Below are 22,527 nucleotides of genomic sequence, written 5' to 3'. Positions count from 1 at the left end.
TCATTCTAAATGGAGTTTAGTTCAGTCAGTTTGTGTTATGCAGCTTCTTGATGTGTGAAGGATGGAAGTGTAGCGAAGCTCATCTTTGGAAGTGGAACCAGACTTCTTGTTGAGCCCAGTAAGTAGAGAAAAACACAATCAGTAATCTTTATTGGGGACACTTTTGTGTTTTACTGAGTTACTGCTGCATCTCGGCTGAAAATGTAGAGTAAATGTTAAAATGTGCAAGTCTTAGCTAGAAATGTAAGTCAGAATGAATTAAATTGACTTTCCAGGCTTGTAAAATTCGCACAAGGCAAGAAATAATTCAATATCCCACTGAGATACATGTGTAAATCACACGTCATTATCACACATATCATAACACATATCATCACAATCATTAAAAAAACAACTGAGGATCAAAAACTAAAACTACTCAGTCGCTCTAATGTACATAAATATCATCCATCCATTATCTATACACCGCTTAATCCTCACTAGGGTCATGGGGGGGCTGGAGTCTATCCCAGCTGACTCAGGTGAAGGCAGGGGACACCCTAGACAGGTCACCAGTCTGTCACAAGGCTACATACAGAGACAAACAATCACTCTCACATTCACACCTACGGGCAATTTAGAATGATCAATTAACCTCAGCATGTTTTTGGACTGTGGGAGGAAGCCGGAGTACCCGGAGAAAACCCACGCATGCACAGGGAGAACATGCAAACTCCATGCAGAAAGATCCCGGGAAAGCCGGGACGCGAACCAGGGACCTTCTTGCTGCAAGGCGAAAGTGCTAACCACTACACCACTGTGCAGCCCTATTCATTCAACAAAAGTACCAAATATAAAACTACAGTTTTTCTAAATGTAGTTTGGTTCATCTGGTCTCTGCTGAGTTTGTGTTGAGAGGTTTCATGTTGTGTGACTGTTAGCAGTGGATATAAGATGATCTTTGGAAGTGGAACCAGATTAACTGTTGAACCCAGTAAGTGCTGATATTGATCATATATAATATTAATGTGGAGCGTATTTAGAAGGAAGAGTCATAAAATCATTAATACAAACACATTTCTCATCACCACTAGTTGAAAGCATCTCTGCTGCACAGAAAATATGCTTTAATGGCAATTTATTACCTCAAATTTGATGAAAATATACTTACAACACCAAGAAAAAAGACTCTAATAAAACAAAGAAACAAAAATCAACTTTATTTGTATATTTATCCTCATTTATATGAGCCATAAACATCATCTCTAATGCTGATAGCATCTCTACTGTACTGCAAATATTATACTTTGTTGTAAATAATAATAATATACTCCTAAGACAAAACAAATGGATATATATGGATTTAATGAGTGAACAGCTTGTTGATCATAATTATGACTTTATAAAACAAGGAAAGCAGCTTAATTAATGTGACTGTAATGGAATCTTTTAGAACAATCTCAAATGTAAAAGTTTTTCAAAAGACATTTAATCTTAATTAACCGCCTGGACATTTATGACAATGGAATTTGACACCATAGATTTAAGTATTTCTTTGTTCCAGTTCATCACTGCTGAGTTTGTGTTGTGGAGCTTCATGTTGTGTGAATGCTGGATATAAGATGTTCTTTGGAAGTGGAACCAGATTAACCGTTGAACCCCGTAAGTACAGTATAGTGATTTAAATTATAAATATCATTGGTATGGAGCATCTTTAGAATCAAACCTTTCTCAGTTGTATGAATCCTAAAGCCATAAACGCATCAAAAAGACCAATTGCTCATTAGTGTCGTTTTTTTAAAAGTATATATATATATATATATATTTTTTTTTTTTAAGTAAATTGCAATCAAGAAGAAGTAGATGAACTATCTGAAAACTAGATCCAAGTGAAACTCTCTAAATATGAAGAGGTGTTGAACATGGCATGAAGTTGTGTAAAGGCGAGTAAAAGTGGAACCAAATTAACCACTGACAAATGCAATAAGTATTAAAAATGATCATGAATGCCTCACATGGGGCACCAATTATATTCATTATTAGTTTTAGGTGTTTATAATGAATATAATGATTATTTTAACTCGATAGAAACCTTAATGTAAAAATATCATTTTTCTAAATGGCGTCTGGTTCAGTCAGTTTGTGTTGTGGAGCTTCATGTTGTGTGAATACTAGAGTTAAGATGATCTTTGGAAGCGGAACCAGATTAACTGTTGAACCCAGTAAGTGCAATATAGAGACGTCTTAAAAAGCACATTTTAGTGTTTTACAAAAATGTGTAAATGCATTTAATATGCAAAACTAAGCAGCTCATTACAATGTTGTCTTTCAAGCAAAAATCCCAGATATAAATGTAAAGTTTGACTCAACAAAGCAACAACCAAAACTGTTCACTTTCTCTAATGTACATAAATATGACAGCCGTAATGTTTTAATGCTATTGAAAAAACAAAAGTTCATCAATCAAATGTAATAAGAAATAATTATATACTAGTTTTATTTGCTCAAACTGTTCATTATAAATATTAGTGGGAGAATTTAACATTTACACAAGAGTCCCAAATGTAAAAAATGATGTATTTCTAAATGGAATTTGGTTCAGTTTGTGTTATGGAGCTTCATGTTGTGTGAATCTTGGAGCAGCAAATAGGATCATATTTGGCAGTGGAACCAAATTAACCATCCAGTCCAGTAAGTAGCTATAAACACATTTAATATTATTTAAACTGAGTATTTTTTAAAAGCACAGACAACAGTGTTTTACAGAAATCCATACTGGTAGTGCAACATGTCAGCCATGCAGTAAATGTTGTCTGGTAATATGTATTGAATAATCATTATTTTCAACGAAAACTAACATTTAAGTCAACAGAAATCTTTAATTTAAAAGTTAAAGTTTCCTAAATGGAGTTTGGTTCAGTCTGAGTTTGTGTCATGCAGCTTCATGTTGTGTGAATGCTGGAGGTGGAAATAAGATAATATTTGGAAGTGGAACCAGATTAACTGTTGAACCCAGTAAGTACTGACTGATCAGAAATGTTTTATGCAACATCGTTAAAGACTGTTTCTTTAACTGAAATACTACAAAAGTAGAATATTTGATTCTTCAGCATCTTTCTCCACAATATTACGAATGTAAAAGATAGTTTCGTACGACACAAAAATGAAGTCGTCCTTCTAAAGACTTTTTTTAAAAAAATAATTGTAACTTGAGTTGTTTGAATCATAAAAACCACAACAGCTAAATTATCAGTGTATTGATGAAAACAAATCTGTTTACTGTCTGTACTGTGTACTTTTTACAAAACTTAAAATAGTGCCATTTTAAGTTGGTACAAATCTTAATGTTAAAATCACTGTCTTCTAAATGGAGTTTGGTAAACTTTGTCATGGCTCAGTTTGTGTTATGGAGCTTCATGCTGTGTGAATGATGGAAATAGAAATAAGCTCGTATTTGGCAGTGGAACCAGATTAACGGTTGAATCCAGTAAGTGAAGAAACATACATTAGATAGTCTCTTAAAGCACGGAAATACATTTGTTAAGTGCAGCTATTCAGTAAATTAAAATGCCATGTCAGCATTTAAACAAAAGTCCTGTAATATAGATTAATAATCCTTATTTTGTATAAAAATCCTGACCTTTAAGTAGACAGAAATCTTTAAAAGCTACAGTTTTCTAAATGGAGTTTGGTTCAGTTTGTGTTATGGAGCTTCATGTTGTGTGAATGCTGGAAGTGGAACTAAGCTAACTTTTGGAAGTGGAACCAGATTAATCGTTGAACCCAGTAAGTAAAGATTCACACATTAAATATTACTTCTATGAACTATCTTTAAAAGCACCTTTGACTGTTTTACATGGAGTCAGTGCAACATCTCAGCTGTGCAGTAAATAATTACAATGAAATATCAGGATTTAAGCAAAAGTCTCATTCTTGTAATATATAATAATAATCCTTACTTTTATGAAAATTGCAGCTTGTGTACTCGAGTCAAAATTCTTAAAAATGTGGATTTTCTGAATGTAGTTGGGTTCAGTTTGTGTTATTGAGCTTCATGTTGTGTGAATGCTGGAGGTGGAACTAAGCTAATTTTTGGAAGTGGAACCAGATTAACCGTTGAACCCAGTAAGTACTGATATTGATCAGATATATTAATCAGAAATATATAATATGCAACACCTTTAAAAGCAAATCCTTTAACTGAAATACTGCAATACCAGAATATCCATCTCTTCAGTTTAATGTCACGACTTTAACACTCAGAACTGAGAAAATTAGACTAATATTTATTTTTGACATTTTTGTGGAAAGAAGTCTTCAATGTAAAATATGGGAATTTCTGAATGGAGTTTGGAGCCCAGTTTGTGTTATGGAGCTTCATGTTGTGTGAATGTTGGTGGAAAGATCATATTTGCCAGTGGAACCAGGTTAACCATTGAACCCAGTAAGTAAAGATACACACATTAAATATCATTCATATGGAGTGTCTTTAGAGCACTGAAATACATGCGGTTAGTACAAGATCTCAGCTACACGGTAAATGTTAAAAATCTACGTTTAAATTAAAATGCCATGGCAGCATTTAAACAAGTCTTGCAATTTAGATTAATCATCCTTATTTTTATGAGAATCCTGACCTTTAAGTTGACAGAAATCTTTAATTTAAAAGTTGCAGTTTTCTAAATGGAGTTTGGTTCAGTCTGAGTTTGTGTCATGGAGCTTCATGTTGTGTGAATGTTGGAGGTAGAGAAAAGCTCATCTTTGGAAGTGGAACCAGATTAAACGTTGAACCCAGTAAGTACTGATATTGAACAGAAACACTGATCAGAAATATTCAATATGCAACATCTTTAAAAGCAAATTCTTTAACTGAAATACTACAACACCAGAATATCCATGTCTTCAGTTTCATGTTGTCACGATTTTAACAGTCAGAGCTCAGAAAATCAGACCAATATTTATTAATCATCCTTATCTTTAATGAAAATTGTGACATTTCGGTGGACGGAAACCTCTCATGTAAAATTTGGCGTTTTCTAAATGGAGTCTGGTTCAGTCAGTTTGTGTTATGGAGCTTCATGTTGTGTGAATGTGGGTCAAAAGATCATCTTTGGCAGTGGAACCAGATTAACCACTGAACCCAGTAAGTAGAGAAAATAATTCAATATACCACTGAGATACAATACAATGTCAACTTTTTACAAACTAAACCACCGTTTTTTTTACTTATACTTTGAGTCATCATCCATAGACAAAAAGTAAAACCATTTTTATTTATAGTAGTAACTGAAAAGTAAGCATCACATGTATAAACAAAGACTTTAAGAAGGGAATTAATTATTTGAATCAGATTAGTTTTATTAGAATGTTGATGGAAATGTAATCAGAATGAATTTAATAATTCAACAAAACTCTTGTACCTAAAAATTATGCTTTTCCAAATAGAGTCTGGTTCAGTTTGTCACGACTGAGTTTGTGTTATGGAGCTTCATGATGTGTGAATCTTGCCGATAAGGTCATATTTGGAAGTGGAACCAAAGTAACCGTTGAACCCAGTAAGTAGATATAAACTCACTAAATATTATTCATATGGAGCAAATTAAAAAGCACATTTTACAGAAGTACACAGTGCAGTATGTCGACTTTATAGTAAATGTTAAAATGCACATTTATTCTGTATTACAGCTTAATGTCTCTAACAATCGTGATTTTTTATGAAAATGGTGACCTTTTCAAAGGATCGGCCGTCTACTGTAAAAGTTGTAGTTTGGGTCAGGCTGAGTTTGTGTTATGGAGCTTCATGATGTGTGAATGTTGGAGGTGCAAATAAGATCACATTTGGAAGTGGAACCAGATTAACTGTTGAACCCAGTAAGTACTGACTGATCAGAAATGTTTTATGCAACATCTTTAAAGACTGTTTCTTTAACTGAAATATTACAAAAGTAGAATATTCAATTCTTTAACATCTTTCTCCACAATATTCTGCTTTGCTAGCATGACATGAAGCTACTTACAGTTTATTTGTTTTGAAGGTGAAGCAGTTTGTGTGTAGTTAATGTTCAGATCAGATTCACTGTGTGACTGCTTCAGGAGACAGAAAGCTGATTTTTGGAAAAGGGACTAAACTAAACGTGGAAAGCAGTGAGTATTAAGATTTATGACATTCCTTTGAAAAAAAAATAGCACACATACAACAGTTTTTTTTAGATTCAACAAAAACCAAAGTAATTGTGAACATTTCATCTGCATTAATGAATATGCAACTAAACACACATATGGACACCTTATCCACAGATTTAAAATATCAGCAGTATCTCAGTGAAAGTGCAGCAGTTTACATTTTTATAGTTTCTTTGCGGTGAAGTTTTTGTTAAGCACATAAACAGTGTGTGACTGGAACAGGAAGCTGGAAAATAATTTTTGGGGAGGGCATCAAACTGATCGTGGAAGACAGTAAGTGGAATGATTATTATAAATGTACAAGTATTTACTACAGGCAAAAACGTTGTGTTCATGCACCGGTCAGTTTTTAGGTACAAATTCATGCAAATGTAGGAGTTTATTCCACTTTGTCTATTGGATATTTAAACAACTGAGCACAAATTGCATGTGATAATGCCTCATTTCAATATTTAAACATAACATTTCAGAGAACTTGTAATGTAAAAAATAACTGTCTTATTTTAATTGAATAACTGGGGAAATTTCATAGTGATATGTTAGAATATTTAAAATGTTATATAGTAAAACTGAATACCCATATCAGAGCAAAAATCTGCTTCTGTTGACAATCTGAGTGACCGTTCTGCTTTTTAGTGAACTGTTGATTAATCATTCTGTTCCTAAGCTCAGAGTTCATCTCAGGGTTTGTGTTCCTGGGTTTCTTATTGTGTGAATGATTATGGGAACAAGCTCTTCTTTGGTTCTGGCACAAAACTGATAGTTCAACCCAGTAAGTGACTTTATTTATATGTAAGAAATGATATTTGTTTTGGTAAATATTTCTATCTCACAAATTCCCACTGAATTAGCATTTTAATAAGTTCTTTTTAATGTGCTCATTAGTTTATAATAGTTTTTAGCAATTTTCATCCTTCACATCAGTTCCTTTTGAGAAAAAAATTGAATTACTAGAGATGTATCGATTGCATATAAACTTTAAAATACATATCGAATAGTTTATGAGGAAATTGTTGCCGTAGAGTTTACGTAGTTGGGTTTGTCATTGTGTGAATAACTATGGGAACAACAAACTCCTCTTTGGTTCGGGCACAAAACTGAGAGTTCAGTCAAGTAAGTTATTTTATTCATTTGTGAGAAACAGGGATGCGATTAACGATTATTTTCATGTCTTGATTAACTGATTAGTGGTTTGGTCTTAAATGTCAGAAAATGTCATGACTTTCTTCACTATTACTTTATTACCTCCATAGAGAAGTAAGTAAGAATATGCATATTTGAGAAGCTAAAACCAGAGAATTTACTGTGATGAAACAATTATCAAAATAATTACTTAATTCAGTATTTTACCAGTAATCAACTAACTGTTGCAAGATCTTTAGAGAAATTATAAGAAACGATACGATCAAATCAAATCCAGTTTACTTTTAATGGCATGTTTTAAAACAACCAAAGTTTACCAAAGTGTTGTAATCAGCACAACCACAGATATATGTATGAATAAGTATGAAAAAACAGCAGAAAACTTTTAAAACCGATTTGTACAATAAATACTAACTATTTAAAAACCATCATAGAAGCTTTTTAGAACAATTTCATTAATAAAATAATTGTGAAATACTAAAATAATGTAATAAAAAGACATTTAGCTCTACATGTTTACCTCAGGATTTCTGTAGCTGTATTTTCTATTGTGTGACTGGTGCAGGTTACTCAAACATAAAACTAACTTTTGGTTCTGGCACCAAACTCATAGTTGAATCAGGTAAGAGACTTTTTAACCATTATTAAGAAATAAATATATATATATATATTAAACCCTCTGAATTCAGTTTATACCATCTGGTTCTACACACTTAAATGTCCACCAGCAGCTTCTGCAGAAAATTACTAATGAATCTCAACATAAAAACGTTCAATCATATTTGATTTGGAAAATTTTTCTATTTCTGTAGAGCAGGAATGTGAGTTTAGCTCTTTAAATATAGAGGAACATCTCTGGGTTTGTGTAGCTGTTTGTCTTATTGTGTGAAGGACTTTGGCAACACAAAGCTCATCTTTGGTTCTGGCACAAAACTAAACATCGAATCAAGTAAGTTATTAAGTTTATGGCCCGAAATGTCCAGTAGCTGCTTTAATACTGACAAAACAGAATCACTTGATGAACTTTAACTTTAGATACAAACATTTAAGCAACATGTATGTCCTGAAATTTGACCATTTCTGCACACTGTGAATACATTTTGATCAATTCTCCTAAATCATGTTTTAATCAAACTGGGTTTGGGTTGTTTAAATAAGATTTCTGTAATTAATTTTTAATCAGGCATTCAGAAAAGGCTTTTATCTGCTTTTACAAAAGAACCCTCCGTTTTATTGAGATCAAGCTTGATGTCACTGCGTTTTTCATTGTGTAACTGGCTATTCAGATACCAAGCTGATATTTGGTTCTGGTGCCAAACTTGTAGTTGGATCAGGTAAGACATTTTATTATTTGTAAGAAATTAAAATTAATCAAATGGAACCCTTACATCACCTTTTACTACTAAATTAAATGTCCTCCATTATCCTCTATAAACAAACAAAAAAAAAAACAATTAACGAAACAAAAATTAACCTTTAATTAATTTGTTAAATATTTCCATTCCTGTATGACAAAAATAAATGTTGACCTCTAAATGTGAATTAGCTCTGGGTTTATGTAGCTGCTTGTCTTATAGTGTGACTAACTTTGGGAATTCAAAGCTCCTCTTCGGTTCTGGTATTAAACTAAACATCGAATCGAGTAAGTTTTGTTTAAAATTACGTAATTTATGGAGTGTCAGTCAAGCTAGTGTTGAGTTGTTTTGATCAAATGTCTCTAATTACTTTTCCTAAAAAGTGTGTTCAAAAGATAATTCAACCCACTTTGTTCTTTTTGAGAAAGGCTTTTATCTGCTTTTACACATGAACACACATAAGATTTTTTTTTTAAATGTAGCTGATTTAATATAAATGAATAAATTGTCAAAATGTCTGGCAGCAGCTTCGGTTCAAATGACAAACCAGATAAACTTCAAATAGCATTTTTTACTCTCAGTTTTCTGTAATATTATCTTTTCTATACACTAGGAATACATTTTTTTTTTTTTTAAACAGAATCTTTAAATTTTTTAAAATGTGGAGAAAATTCGGCTCTTTGACCTTGAGGTTTATGTCTTTTGGTTTCTCACTGTGTGTCTGGCTTTTCAAATAACAAACTAATCTTTGGTTCTGGCACAAGACTAACAGTTGAATCAAGTAAGTCGCCTTGTTTATTTGTAAGAATAGATGTTTGATTAGATGAAGTTTGTTGTTAATTGGTTCTACAGGGGCTTAACTGTCAATTGACGGCTTACATGTAATTAAAAATAACACCAGAATAACGTACAGTTCAGACAAAAATAGCTCTTAAAAGTCCACCTATAATCATTTAATTTCTGAAGTATTTAATTTCTCTTGGAGCTGTTCATTGATCTCAGGGTTTATGTAGTTGGCTTTGTTAATGTGTGAATGACTATTCAAATACCAAACTCATCTTTGGCTCTGGCGTAAAACTGATGGTGGAATCAAGTAAGTTACTGGACAAATGATGCATTTATTATTTATTTTGATTCCAGTATTTTTCTTTTTCTTTAGATTTCTCTGTATATGTCCCTATCAAACTAAATTTTTTCAGTCACCTGTAGTGATCCTTGAGCCTTAATCCATTTATTCCAATCAAATCTATGAGGATTTATATTTATGCCTTGATTTTTAAACATAAATGGAGTTTTATACTGAGGAGCGAGTGGCTCCAGTTACTGCTCAGAGCACATTCACTGTGTGACTGGCTCTACAGGAACTTGGAAGCTGGTTTTTGGAAAAGGGACCAAACTTACAATAGAGAGCAGTAAGTAATAATAATTTCAAAACTTCTGGATGAATGTGACAAATGGATCTAAATGATAAATATTGATATTTTAAGTCTATGGACACACTTTATAGTGATGAATTTGTGAAATTCCTTTAAAGCACTACTTTGCACTGAAAGTCTTGCCCTGTGATGGTGGCTTTTAATGTTACAGATCAATTGAGGGGTTTGTAACTGTGCTGTAAACTCACAAAATGATCCAAAAATAACAACCAAAATAAATAATTTAACTAGGAGAAGATGATGTGATTCAATTCACCAAAGTCAGTAAAAGTGTGTTAACAGATTTTTGGGAGGGGAAAGAAATCAAAGTATTGATAGAATGTAAACAGTTGGTTATATTTTAGTTCAACTGGTGGTGAATTAATGACAGCAAACTGCAGCGGTGAAAGACAAGACATCAAATCAAGTTAGTAGATTTCAGTTTACAATGCAAAAATAATCCCTCTGGTATTTTAGACCAACTTATTTAGAGACTGTGTTATTTCAAGACAATAATATATTTACGTGTGACTGGCTTAATGTCAACAAGAGGTAGTTGTAGTTATTGTTCTGATCAGATTTACTGTGTGTCTGGATCAAACTGGAAACTTACTTTTGGAGAAGGAACGAAACTGACCATAGAGAGCAGTGAGTAGAATTATGGTATTCTGTAAATGACACTAAATTACAATTACTTGATTAGCAACAAGCTAATATTTGTTTTACTTTCAAAAATGTGAATTATAACAAAAAGTCATAAGAATGTTGTTCTAAATGCATCAGTTATCAGAAAATAACTGCTTTTAGTTTCAAAAATTCACCACCAAAATGTTTTTTTTCCTGTGAATCAGTGGCAAAACAGCAATATATTTAAAAGAGTAATTTTTATAGTGTTTTCAGTAACAGAAACCAGTAAGAGAAAAATACATTCAAACATTCTGTATTGAATTTGTTTCTGTGAGAAACTTTGCACAATAGTTATTGTTTAGAGCAGAAACACTGTGTGACAGGGAGCTGGAAATTAATATTCGGAGAAGGAATCAGACTCCGTGTTGAACCCAGTAAGTACTTCTAGATAATTACTAATTTGGGGTTTATTTACATTGTTGTAAATTTATTTGCACTGAGTGAGAAAAGAAGATTTTCTGTCTTCTGTCAAACTAGAGGAAAGAAAACATACAAAACATACATTGGAGTGTTTCACGGAATAACTTTTTTTTTCATATTTAAACAATAACTTTCTGAAACAAAGTATTTTACAAAACATATCTTTATAGCCTGAATTTTCCCCCTGCTCTGATCAACTTAGTTACCTCATTTACACATAATCATTTAAAATTGCGTAGATACTGCTTGAAACAAAGCATACGAAAAACTCAAAATTTCCTGCAGATGTCATGAAAACTGCTTAAGAAACTCATGCTCATGTATTTGTTACAACAGAAGTCAAATACTAAAAATAATATGTAAAAAACAACTTCAACAAAATTATTTATATGTGGATGTGCATTTACAGCAACTGCACACACAATCATTCTTGTTTTACTGACCTTATATTGATCTGCTTCTGCCGGTGGCTGTTAGGGTTTTTTGTATTTGAGTTTCTCAGTGTGTGACTGACTCTGGACTTTACAAACTCATCTTTGGTGGAGGCACCAAACTGATAGTTGGCTCCAGTAAGTCTATTTTCATATTAAACCCAAAGACACAGATAAATAATGTTTGATTTTACAGAGGAGTGAAGCTAGAAAGTAGTAAAAATATGGTGAAAATATTAAAGCATACATTGTATTTTCTATATATTTTTTGCTATACCAACCAGTTCAGTCTTTCATCAGCAGCCAATAATTGATGTTTTTATTCAATCTTACCCATTTATTCAGATTCACACTCTTATTAGTACTTTGCTGAGGCTCCAGCAGTTTTTGTTGAGTCTGTTTCCAGTGTGTGAATGACGGACTGAAGCTCCTGTTCAGCTCTGGAACGACTCTACGTGTCGAAACAAGTAAGAAAAAAATATTTTTGTTGTCTGAGTGCTTCAGTTAAGTTCTGAATTAAATAGAAAGAGTAGATAAGTGAAGTTAAATTGCTAAAAATTCAGTGGAAGAAGTGAATCCCTCAAAAAACTTTGAATCTCGTATTATAACAAGACATGTTTGCGTTAATACTAAGATAGTTGGTTCTTGTTTTAAGGTGTAAATACTAAATCTTAACAAATGTTTAATTAAAATGAAATACTGCCAGTTATCAGTTATTTCAATGAAATGCTGTGATGATAATGAGAATATATGAAGATTATTGTTGCCTTCGATAGCACTTTTATGCTTTTAAGGCCGTTCTGCTGATAAATCGTTAAAAAATCATTGCATTAAATTAATTTGACGTCAGTTTTTCTCATAGAGGAGGTGAGTTGAGCAGCAGATTTTGTGTATCAGTTGGTATCACAGTGCGACTGGCTTTGGAAATTATAAAATCTTCTTTGGCTCAGGCACAAAGCTGACAGTTGAATCCAGTAAGTTTGTTTTATTCATTATTATGTTCTTTCTAAGGTAGATCCATCGAATTAGTTCAAGTTAGTGTCACTTGTTTTGATTTACAGTTTTGACTTGTCTGTCTATCGTCACTTTATTTCCATTTTTGATGTGCTTTAATGACTTGGTCATTTTTAAACACCGTTTAACCTCTATAACTCCAAATCTCCTGCCTGGTTTGAACAGTGTGCTTTTGTTTATTAAATTGCTGAAATGACACCAATTGTCAACCAGTGCCTGTTAAATCAGAAGATCCACTGGTTTTTGACTTGTAACGAACCCCTGATGTGTCACGATGTTGGAAAACGTTTGTGATATTTCGTCAGCCACGTTTTCTTACAACATTTTCCATCCAAAATAAAGCAATTGGACCAGAATCTGTAAAAAAAACCATCAAAAACAGTCATGTGAGTAATTCAGATGAACTGCAGGCAGTGTTTCCACAGAGTAGAGAGAAAACAAGTATGGAAACCAGTTGAAAATGTAGATGTTAAATATCGAGCTACATAAAGCTCTACTTGGAAAAATGTTGGACATGTTGAGTCCAGGTTTTATTAACTAATTATTTTTTCTAAACAAGTAATCAAATACATTTTTTTTAATGATTTATGGCATTACAACTCTGTGATACTGCACACTGGACAATTCTGAGGCCTGTCTTCTAGATGTGGTTGTTCTGTTTCCATAGAGGTTCAGGACTTTAAATATTGGTGAAAAATGAGCCCACAGTGATAAAAAATCTGATAGGAACAAAAAATGTTCAGAAACTGCTTCTAGTTCAGAGGCTTAAAGGTCCAAAGTCAAGATGATTCATCCGTTTTCATACAATAAATCTAACCTGACAGAATTTTTTAGATTAATGTAAAGAAAAAAAGTATTTTATGATAAAGATGGTTCACACTTAATTTAATTTGGGTAGTTTTCCTAAAAGGCTTCAGCAGTAAATTCAACTTTAAATCACTAAAACAGGCAGTTAGCTGACCTGAGTTTTTGTTCACGCTGCTGTTATTGTGTGAATCTCGGAGGACAGAAACTTCTCTTCGGCAGCGGAGTGACTCTTTTTGTACAAACCAGTAAGAGAATTATTTTTCTGTAGATGATAACTGTTGGTATATATTTTTAAAATTCACACTTTACTGGCAGTTTAATTTACTCTTGAATATTTTGAATCAAATGATGTTTTCTTCAGTTAATCAAGGTGTCACAGAAATAAATCATTTTGCAACTTGATGTACAAATGATTCAAATTCCAGATGAAATTCCACACGATTAAAGATGCTATTTATTTGTGATCACTGATAAATGTTACTAGCAGCTAATGAAGCTCTGTAGCAGGTTTTTGATCTGTAGCTGAGCACAGTGTGACTGACTCTGGAGGCAGAAAACTCCACTTTGGAAAAGGAACCAAATTAGTTATTGAAACCCGTGAGTCAAATCTTATTTATTTTCCTTATTTGTCAAAAAAAAATTTGTTCCTTCAAATTGATTTCTGTTCACCTTGAAAGACGCAACCCAAAAAAAAGTCAGTAAACTTTCACAGATTTGCAACGTAATTATTTGCTTTTTTTTTATTTCAAGCCTTATTTATTAATGTTAATCAATCAGATTTTACACTTATTAAGTATACTTTCTCACCCTGTTAATGAACAAGATAAGAGCATAGAGAACAAATAAGCTAATGCCACGTTAATCCAATTCATCCATAAATATATTGTGTTGATATGTGTGATCGAACTAATGATGTGTTCCTCAAGCTTATGTGTTAAATCCTTCCCTTTAACCAAAACTAAAACTGTAAACTCTGATGAGAATGAAATACATAGTTGGAAAAAGTTCTGATTAAGTTACTATAAAACCAAAAACGTACAAGAATAATGACTTTGTAAAGTCTTTGGATGAGTTGAAGTTTGTGAAGCAGGTGCTCAGTTTTTGCTCAACCTTCCTGAACTGTGTGACTACGAACCAAAAACTCTATTTTGGATCCGGAACTAAACTTGTCATCCAGGACCGTGAGTAAAAACTGTTCATTACGACTAAATCAAAAAAATCTAACATATCAAAAACTTTTCTTAGTTGAGCTTTTTATTCACCATTTTCAATAGAATATTTTCCTCGAATATGATGTCTTATTCTCATTGTTATGTGGTCTATAAACACAGTAAATCTCACTGCAACAACAAAAAAAGTGCAGTCACACAGATAAAATTGATCCAGCACTCAAATCCGAATCAAAAACTTAAAACTATTCAGTTTCTCGTTGAGTTTGTCAATTTTATTTCTCCTGCAGGTTTAAAACAACAGATGCAGATTGAAAGAGTTTTTCAAAATGAGATTAACGTTACAGATTGACGGAATAAGTCTGCATATTATTGTTAAGATGCTCTCACACACATTTACCTGGCAAGTTTAAACATTAACAGTGTTATACATGGAAAAGTGACCTCCAGTGAGAAGCATATTAGCGAGTTTGACTTCTGAGTTTGCGTAATGAAGCGTCTCAGTGTGTGAATGATGGGACGAGACGGCTGATCTTTGGACAAGGAACTGAGCTGAAAATACAAAAGAGTAAGATCATAAAACAGCTGAATCCATCTCTGACCACCTGCAAAAGGGTCATTTAGAACATTAGTGTGTAGTTTTATAGCTATAGATGTCAATAACATCTGTGTTGCACGTTAATACCAGTTGGAAAATGGATGATTTTGATAAAGTACGTAGAATATTGCAGATTTTCTTGCTCATAATGTGAATTGGATGCCACTGGTTTAGACATTAGTCACTGTAACTGACATTATGGACTTTTAGATCTTTTTGTAAACTCACTGATACACTAAAAAGGGATTCAAAGGACCTGTTCCTACCACTTAATTAAATGCATCATTGCAAGATAAAGAAGAAGAAAAAAATCTCATTTTCTGATTTAGATACACCTTTTAGGTTACAAACATTACTGTGATGTGTAGCACTAACATAATAATGTTGTTTATTGCATTAACTGTTCTGTTACAAGTTATAGCCATGCATTTAATTGTTTAAGTAAAATTACAAATACATTATCAAAATACACTACACAAAAAGTACTCAATGTGCAAAATAATTCAAATGATCAGGTTATAAATACTGATTACTGATGCAGCAATATGTTAGTCACTGTAATGTGGGTAAAGGGGATTGAATTTCATCATAACTGCTATAAATTTAGTCAATTTCCCCTCAGAAATCATTCAATAAATTGCCCTCAATAACCAAAAAGCAATGAAAGAATCAGTAAATAAAACCTCTAGAGGTCTTATTGGAGTATCTGAGTTCTTGATCAGCCTTCCTGAACTGTGTGACTGGAACTGGTCTGCAGAAACTCCAGTTTGGATCTGGAATTAAACTCATCATCCAAGACAGTGAGTAAAAAGAAAAATATATTGCAACATCTTTGCAGTAAATATAGATATACTTGACATGTTAACTGACAGTTTGCTTCTCTAAACATTTATTATGGTGAATATATTCTTCTTAAGCTGTTATCTTGTGGGGAAACTTAAATGAATATCTTGTTTTACTTGTGGAGTTCTGTAATTTTCATGAGTGTGAGGTAGTGATTTTCCCCTCAAAAAAGTCATGAAGACGTATCCAGGTTATTGCTCAGGCTTTCTAAGCTGTGTGACTACATCTGGTTACCAAAAGCTCCAGTTTGGATCTGGAATTAAACTCATCGTCCAGGACAGTGAGTAAAAACTGTTCATTACAAATAAATAAAGTAAAGAAGGTAAAGAAACATGATACAAATATAAACCAACAGTATATGAATCTGAATTTTGTCCCATTTTCAAGGCAGTTTATAGTTTTCATTGATTTGAAGAAGAGCATATAAAAGCACATCATCAGCATAGAGCAATAACTCAAAATTGTCAAATTTATGACTCCACTTTCCATTTGTACATTTTTATACATATATGTATTAACATAAAAATTGACATTTTGTATTTATGAGATTGTTGGGTGTTTTATTCATCATAGTTCAAATATTAAGACTGTTAAAGTGCAGAGGTTTTCGAGCTGATGATGTTTACAGTGTGAATGATGGTGGCAGGAAGATCACCTTTGGGAAAGGAACTCGACTCCTCGTTCAGTCCAGTAAGAAATAAATTAATTAATATTATATTTTTTGTTGTTTGGTTTTTTAAAGAGAATTTCAGTAGGTTTATTTCAATGGTAATTTTCTAAAATGTTCTCAACATTAGCATTATAAACTTGATTTTATTGTGCAAAACCTGCCAAAACAAATACCAGAAGCGAAAGTCTAACAAATCTAATTATCACTGTGTACCAAGAAATATCCAGTAAAAGTAATATAAAAGCTGATGTGATTACAAAATAGAGCAGTTTGCTTCAAATGTTGTTGCCTTGAAGAATGATTAAACTCTCCTGAAATCATTTAAAAATCATTTTTGATTCAGTGCTTAAATCAGCAATTTTGCTATAACAAACAAATTCCAAAACGGTGTTTTTGTTTCAGAACAATAATGAATATAATATAATATATAATATAATATAATATAATATAATATAATATAATATAATATAATATATTGGATTAAAAAACACACACATTTCCCTGTAAATTACATTAGAGTTGAGTGTAAAGTAGCAGAAAATCAGAATACTGAAGTAAAATAAATTTACTAGTTATTTTCCACCACTGAAAACCAAGAAGCAGAGAATGGAAAAGCAATATATAGGTTTAATAATAGTGTAAATATATGCACTTCTAGTGGTGTAGTCATGATAGTGTTCTTATAATGAAAGAGTATGAGCAAAATACCAAACTAAAATCTTTAAAGTTCTTAAGGGTGTATCTGAAAAACTTGCTCTACTTTCCATTGATACATTTTTATACATATATATCGACTGATACAAAACATTACATGCTGTACTTATGAGATTACTGGGTGTTTTTTTTTCAGTAGAGTTGAAATATTAGGCTCAGCGGTTTTCGAGCTGATGATGTTTACAGTGTGAATGATGCTACAAGGAAGCTCATCTTTGGGAAAGGAACTAAACTCCTCATTCAGTCCAGTAAGACTTACAGTAATATTTATACTGATTTCATGCAAGAGAATGACTGAATTATTTGAGATGTGATTTTGTAAAATATCCTTAAGACTTGCACTATAACCTTGGTACAACTGTGCAAAAAAAGATTTTACCAGATCACATTTTTACTATGTATTTACAAAAATCCAGTGAAAGCAAGATAAAAGCTGATGTGAGTAAGGAGAGAAGTTTGCTTCAAAGGTCAGAGCCCTGGAAAAAGATTAAACCTCCCCTGAAATTATTAAAAAACTATTTTGTTTCAGGGCTAAAATCCACAATTTTGCTGTAACAAATTTCCAAACCATTCCTTGAAGAACAAGGGTGATTATATTGGCATTAATAAACACAATACTTGTCTTTGAACTGTAGAGAGTAGAGTGTAAAGTAGCAGAAAATGAAAATATTGAAGTAAATGATGCTAGTTTTTTTTCACTGTTAAGCATTAAACTAATAATGGAAGAACCAATGTGTAGGTTTATTAATAGCGGAAATGTATTCACTACTTGTAGTAAAATAATGCCCTGTTAGAAGAACTTATCTAAAAAAGATAGATAGTCCATATAATTAAAAATTACGAAAAACAAAAACAGAATTTAATAAAACCTTTAGAGTTCTTGTCTAAGTATCTGAGTTATTGATCAGTCTTCCTGAACTGTGTGACTGCAACTAGTCAGCAGAAACTCCAGTTTGGGTCTGGAGTTAAGCTCATCGTCTACAACAGTGAGTAACAAATACTAGCTACAAACTGCAAAAAATCTAAACCAAATTCAGATTAACAGCATCTTAATCTGCATTTAATTGCATCATAAGTCCTTTGATAGTTGTCATTGATTTGGAAATGAATGTATAAAATCACATCATCAGCGTAGAGTAATAACTTGTATTTTTACAACAGTTATTCCAGTCTTTGTTGCATAATTTCTATCTTTCAAACTTTAGTGGTTAGGAGACTCTACTTCATAGTATATTTGCATTTAGATGTGAAGTTGTTTAATTCAGTAAACAACTCATTTATTTAGTAATGTTTGCATTTTAAACTAATTTTCAAAAAACAATCATTGTAGTTTAGTTTAAATAATATTATAATAACAGTTAGAATGTCAGCTGTGTTCTATTGTTACAGGTTTTAAATAATCAGAATTTCCTAATGAATGACTCTATTTAATCTAAATTACTTTATATCGGCACAGTAAATCAAACTGTAATTGTATTTGAATTCCGGAGCTGTGTGTAGAATTTTCAGCAAAATATTATTTTACATAGTATTAAATCTTTAATTGTGAGAAGACATTTGATGTAAATGCCATTACTGGATGTTTTATTAAGTAGAGTTTAACCATTAAGAGTTTTAAAGCTCAGAGGTTTTGGAGCTGATGATGTTTACAGTGTGAATGGTGCTGGAGGGAAGATGATCTTTGGGAAAGGAACTACACTCCTCGTTCAGTCTAGTAAGAAATAAACTAATATTTATACTTGTTTTATTACAGTAACTTTATTTCAGTGGTAATTTTCTAAAATCTCTGCAACAGAGAATCATTACATTGATCTAACTGTGCAAAATCTTTAGAAATAATTCAAAAACCATTTTGATTCCCTGTTTAAATTTTGCTGTATCAACCAAATTCCCCAGCCCCAATTTGTCCAAATTTGATGTTTATACTTTTGTATTTAACAACTAAATGGCATTCTTTTACAACTTATACCAACAGGATTTAATTCTGGGAAAGCACAACACAAACCACTGTTTTCTCACAAAATCTTTTTTATATAACCAGGAAAAGTCTAATTGAAATTAGGCATCACACTTCTTAAAACAGACAACGATACAACTGAACAGGTTAGAGACACATAAAACAAAATGTCACGTCATCTTTAAGATTCAAGCAATTTTACAACCATGTACGAAGGATTTTACAACCTATGACTGACTGTAATCGTACTTAATCAGATCTATCTGACTGTTTGATCAACACAACACATATAATCTATAGCTCATTTGAAGCTAAACATTCCCGAAAATATCAAAATAAAGTGTAAAATACTTTCATCGCAAGTTATCCTGCAAAAACATCCTCAACCAAACTTTCAGTTCGAGCCTCTGTTTGCGTTATGAAGCGTCTCGGTGTGTGAATGACGGGACTGGAAGGCTGATGTTTGGACGAGGAACTGACCTGAAAATACAAAGCAGTAAGATTTTACACCCGTTAAACTGAACTGAACTAAATCATCTGTGACAAATTTAGAAAAAAATAAAATAAATAACGTTATTCACATCAGTATTTAAGTAAAAGTAGCATTGCAATGCAGCAGAAATACTCCTTTCTGATTAAAAGTCCTGCATTTTAATTTTAAAAAGTACTAAAATGTTAGCATTGGAATACATGCAAGTACCAAAAGGAGGAGTGCTCATTTTGCAGAATATTTTTTAGATGTAAATGAATTATGTTTTAGGATTATTGATGCACCAGTATGTTCATCAAACCTGAATGCTGCAGCTGGTAAGAGTGATTTAACTACTTTTATAGCTGCTGGGTAGTTGGTGAAGTTTCTGCCAGCAGGTTATTGTTGAGGCTTGATGCAGAGTGTGACTAGCAACAACGTGAAAATGATTTTTGGTTCAGGAATTCAGCTGAGAGTTCAAACACGTGAGTAGCAGAGTTTTATAAAGAGCCGTTTCAACGTTAAACTCATTGTGCTTTTATTCGCTCTGTGATATTGCTTATATTTTTTCAAGTCATCTAACATTCAGACTATGACACTGTTTTAATGAATCTGAATAAAGTAGAGAAAAGAAGGAATTTTGACTCCAAAACACAGATTTTGCGAACAGACTGGTCTTAATGTTCAGGCATTAATACGTCAATGTGAGCTGAAAAAGATGATTGTTGTGGACGTGATGAATGTGTGAATGCTGGAGTCGAGTTAACTTTTGGTCAGACTTCATGTGCAGTCTAGTAAGTTTTCACTGGAGAAGTTTGAGAAGATGTTCAAAAGTCTGTTTGTCTTTATCAAGTGGAATCGCTAAAAACAGCGAAACTAAACTGGAAGCTAAATAGTTATTGGATTGGTAAAGTCATTTGGAGTTGGTGAACAGAACTTCGGGTAGAGAAAAAGTGATTTATGATTTGTAAGGTTTCCTGAACATCTCATTTTTGAAGCAGCTTCTAATGATGTCATGTTGCTCATATCAAGACTGAACCAAAATAATAGGAAAGTAAATCGATCACATCAACAAACTACAACAAAACAAGAACCCACACATTTAGAAAGTAGCAAGTGGCTGGTTGTTTGTAAAATAAAACGTTAGAGGAAACATTTGGAACACGTAAGAACTGTGTTAGTTTTTGTAACTGCCTTAGTTCCTGTGTGAATAACAACAATTTCAAAATCACATACGGAGGCAGAACTAAACTGATTGTATCGTCCAGTAAGTGAATTGTTTACATTGTAAAAAAATATATTTAAAAAAGTAGAAATTAAACAAATTCTGTTTAAGTAGAAATTCTTAAAAATACATCAAAATGACTGAAAACTGTCAAACTCTCACCAATGCTGCAGTCATTTTCTTCAACAACATAAATCTGTTTAATTACACATAATGGTGCTGCAGATTCACTTATGATGTAAAATGATTTAGTTTTCAGTAACAAAGTTCTGATTTGTTTTTTCCCGAAAGTTAAAGCAAATCAAACTGAATGATTTCCACGTATTGTTTACCAGAGAATCCAGAAATTAAAAAAATAAATAACAGCGACAAAGTGGCATTCAGATCACAGTAAGCAACCTTTAGTTTTTGTAATTAAGCAACCTGCTGTGTGAATTCCAACAACAACAAAATCCTGTTTGGACTCGGATCAAAAGTGAGCGTTGAGTCGAGTGAGTAAAATAAACTTTTATATTAAGTCAAGGATACATTCATGAACTACTAGCAGAACTTAAACATGCTTTATTAGATGGAAATTTATCAAAAAGTACAATGAAAACAAAACTTTAAAATAAAGAAGCCTTGCAATGGTGTTAAAATCTTTCAAGTTTTTATGTATCATCAGTGAACTAAACACCTGAACATGTAGTGTAACATGGGATGATCTGGATCATTAATCACATTAGATAGAATAATTAGTCAAATTTGAAAAAAAAAAATGTGTAAAGCAGTAACAATTTTGATAATGAGGCTGATATTTGTTTTTGATAATAGACCATTTCAATTCATTTGTATGGCTAATTGATGAGCGTTTTTTTTTTTTTTTTTTGTCTAATTTCAATTAAAAACAATAATTTACCCAACAAGACTTTCAACATGTTGTTGAGTTTGTTGTTTTTGGAAGTGTAGCTATAGATGCTGAAAATGCAAAGTGGTTTTATTTGATTTTTGATTATTTTTTTATATCTATATTATTTTCTATGTAATTCGTCACAACTATAAAATGAAACACCAAACGCCACAAATATATTCCAAATGCCAAATCAAATGATGTGTTGGATAAAATGGATTAAAAAATATGTACCAGTGCAGTAATTGAGTGAATTCCACTACTGATCACTTTCTTAATCAATCGATTGGTTGTTTAGCCAATAAAATATCAGATGAGGGTCAGAAATATTTTCCAAAGCCGGCAAATGTCTATTTGCTTATGTTTATTTACACAATCCCAAAATTTTTGCTCTACTTTCATAAAAGAGGAAAGAAACCAGAAAATATTTACATTCAAGAAGCCACAAAAGCAGAGGATTTAGACTTCAGTTAGAGATGAGGCAAAATATTTGGTAATTAATTTATTAACTGACGACTAATTGATGAATTGACAAATGTGTTTGGATTTATTTTCCCAT

At 32.3% G+C, this 22,527-nt stretch overlaps 1 protein-coding gene across 11 annotated transcripts in view; it reads left to right on the top strand.

The window, feature by feature from the left end:
• LOC118469336 (M1-specific T cell receptor alpha chain-like) overlaps window positions 1–22,527 on the top strand; it is a 49,818-nt gene that overhangs the window by 23,177 nt on the left and 4,114 nt on the right. Inside the window, exon 1 of one of the 11 annotated variants that reach the window (XM_035941971.2) lies at window positions 1,587–1,641. The exons of 6 other annotated variants lie outside the window; for them this stretch is intronic. In XM_035941971.2, the coding sequence (XP_035797864.1) occupies window positions 1,602–1,641 (40 nt within the window). In that variant the 5' untranslated portion in view covers window positions 1,587–1,601. Of the gene's footprint in view, window positions 1–1,586; window positions 1,642–4,288; window positions 4,424–5,004; window positions 5,123–9,725; window positions 9,754–10,413; window positions 10,724–22,527 lie in introns of those variants that run through there. 4 more of the 11 variants (XM_055014534.1, XM_055014536.1, XM_055014539.1 and 1 more) reach the window with 4 other exon arrangements.

This window comes from Amphiprion ocellaris, chromosome 10 (genome assembly GCF_022539595.1).
Source record: "Amphiprion ocellaris isolate individual 3 ecotype Okinawa chromosome 10, ASM2253959v1, whole genome shotgun sequence".
NCBI lineage: Eukaryota > Metazoa > Chordata > Actinopteri > Pomacentridae > Amphiprion > Amphiprion ocellaris.
This window is presented reverse-complemented; position numbering and strand designations above follow the sequence as displayed.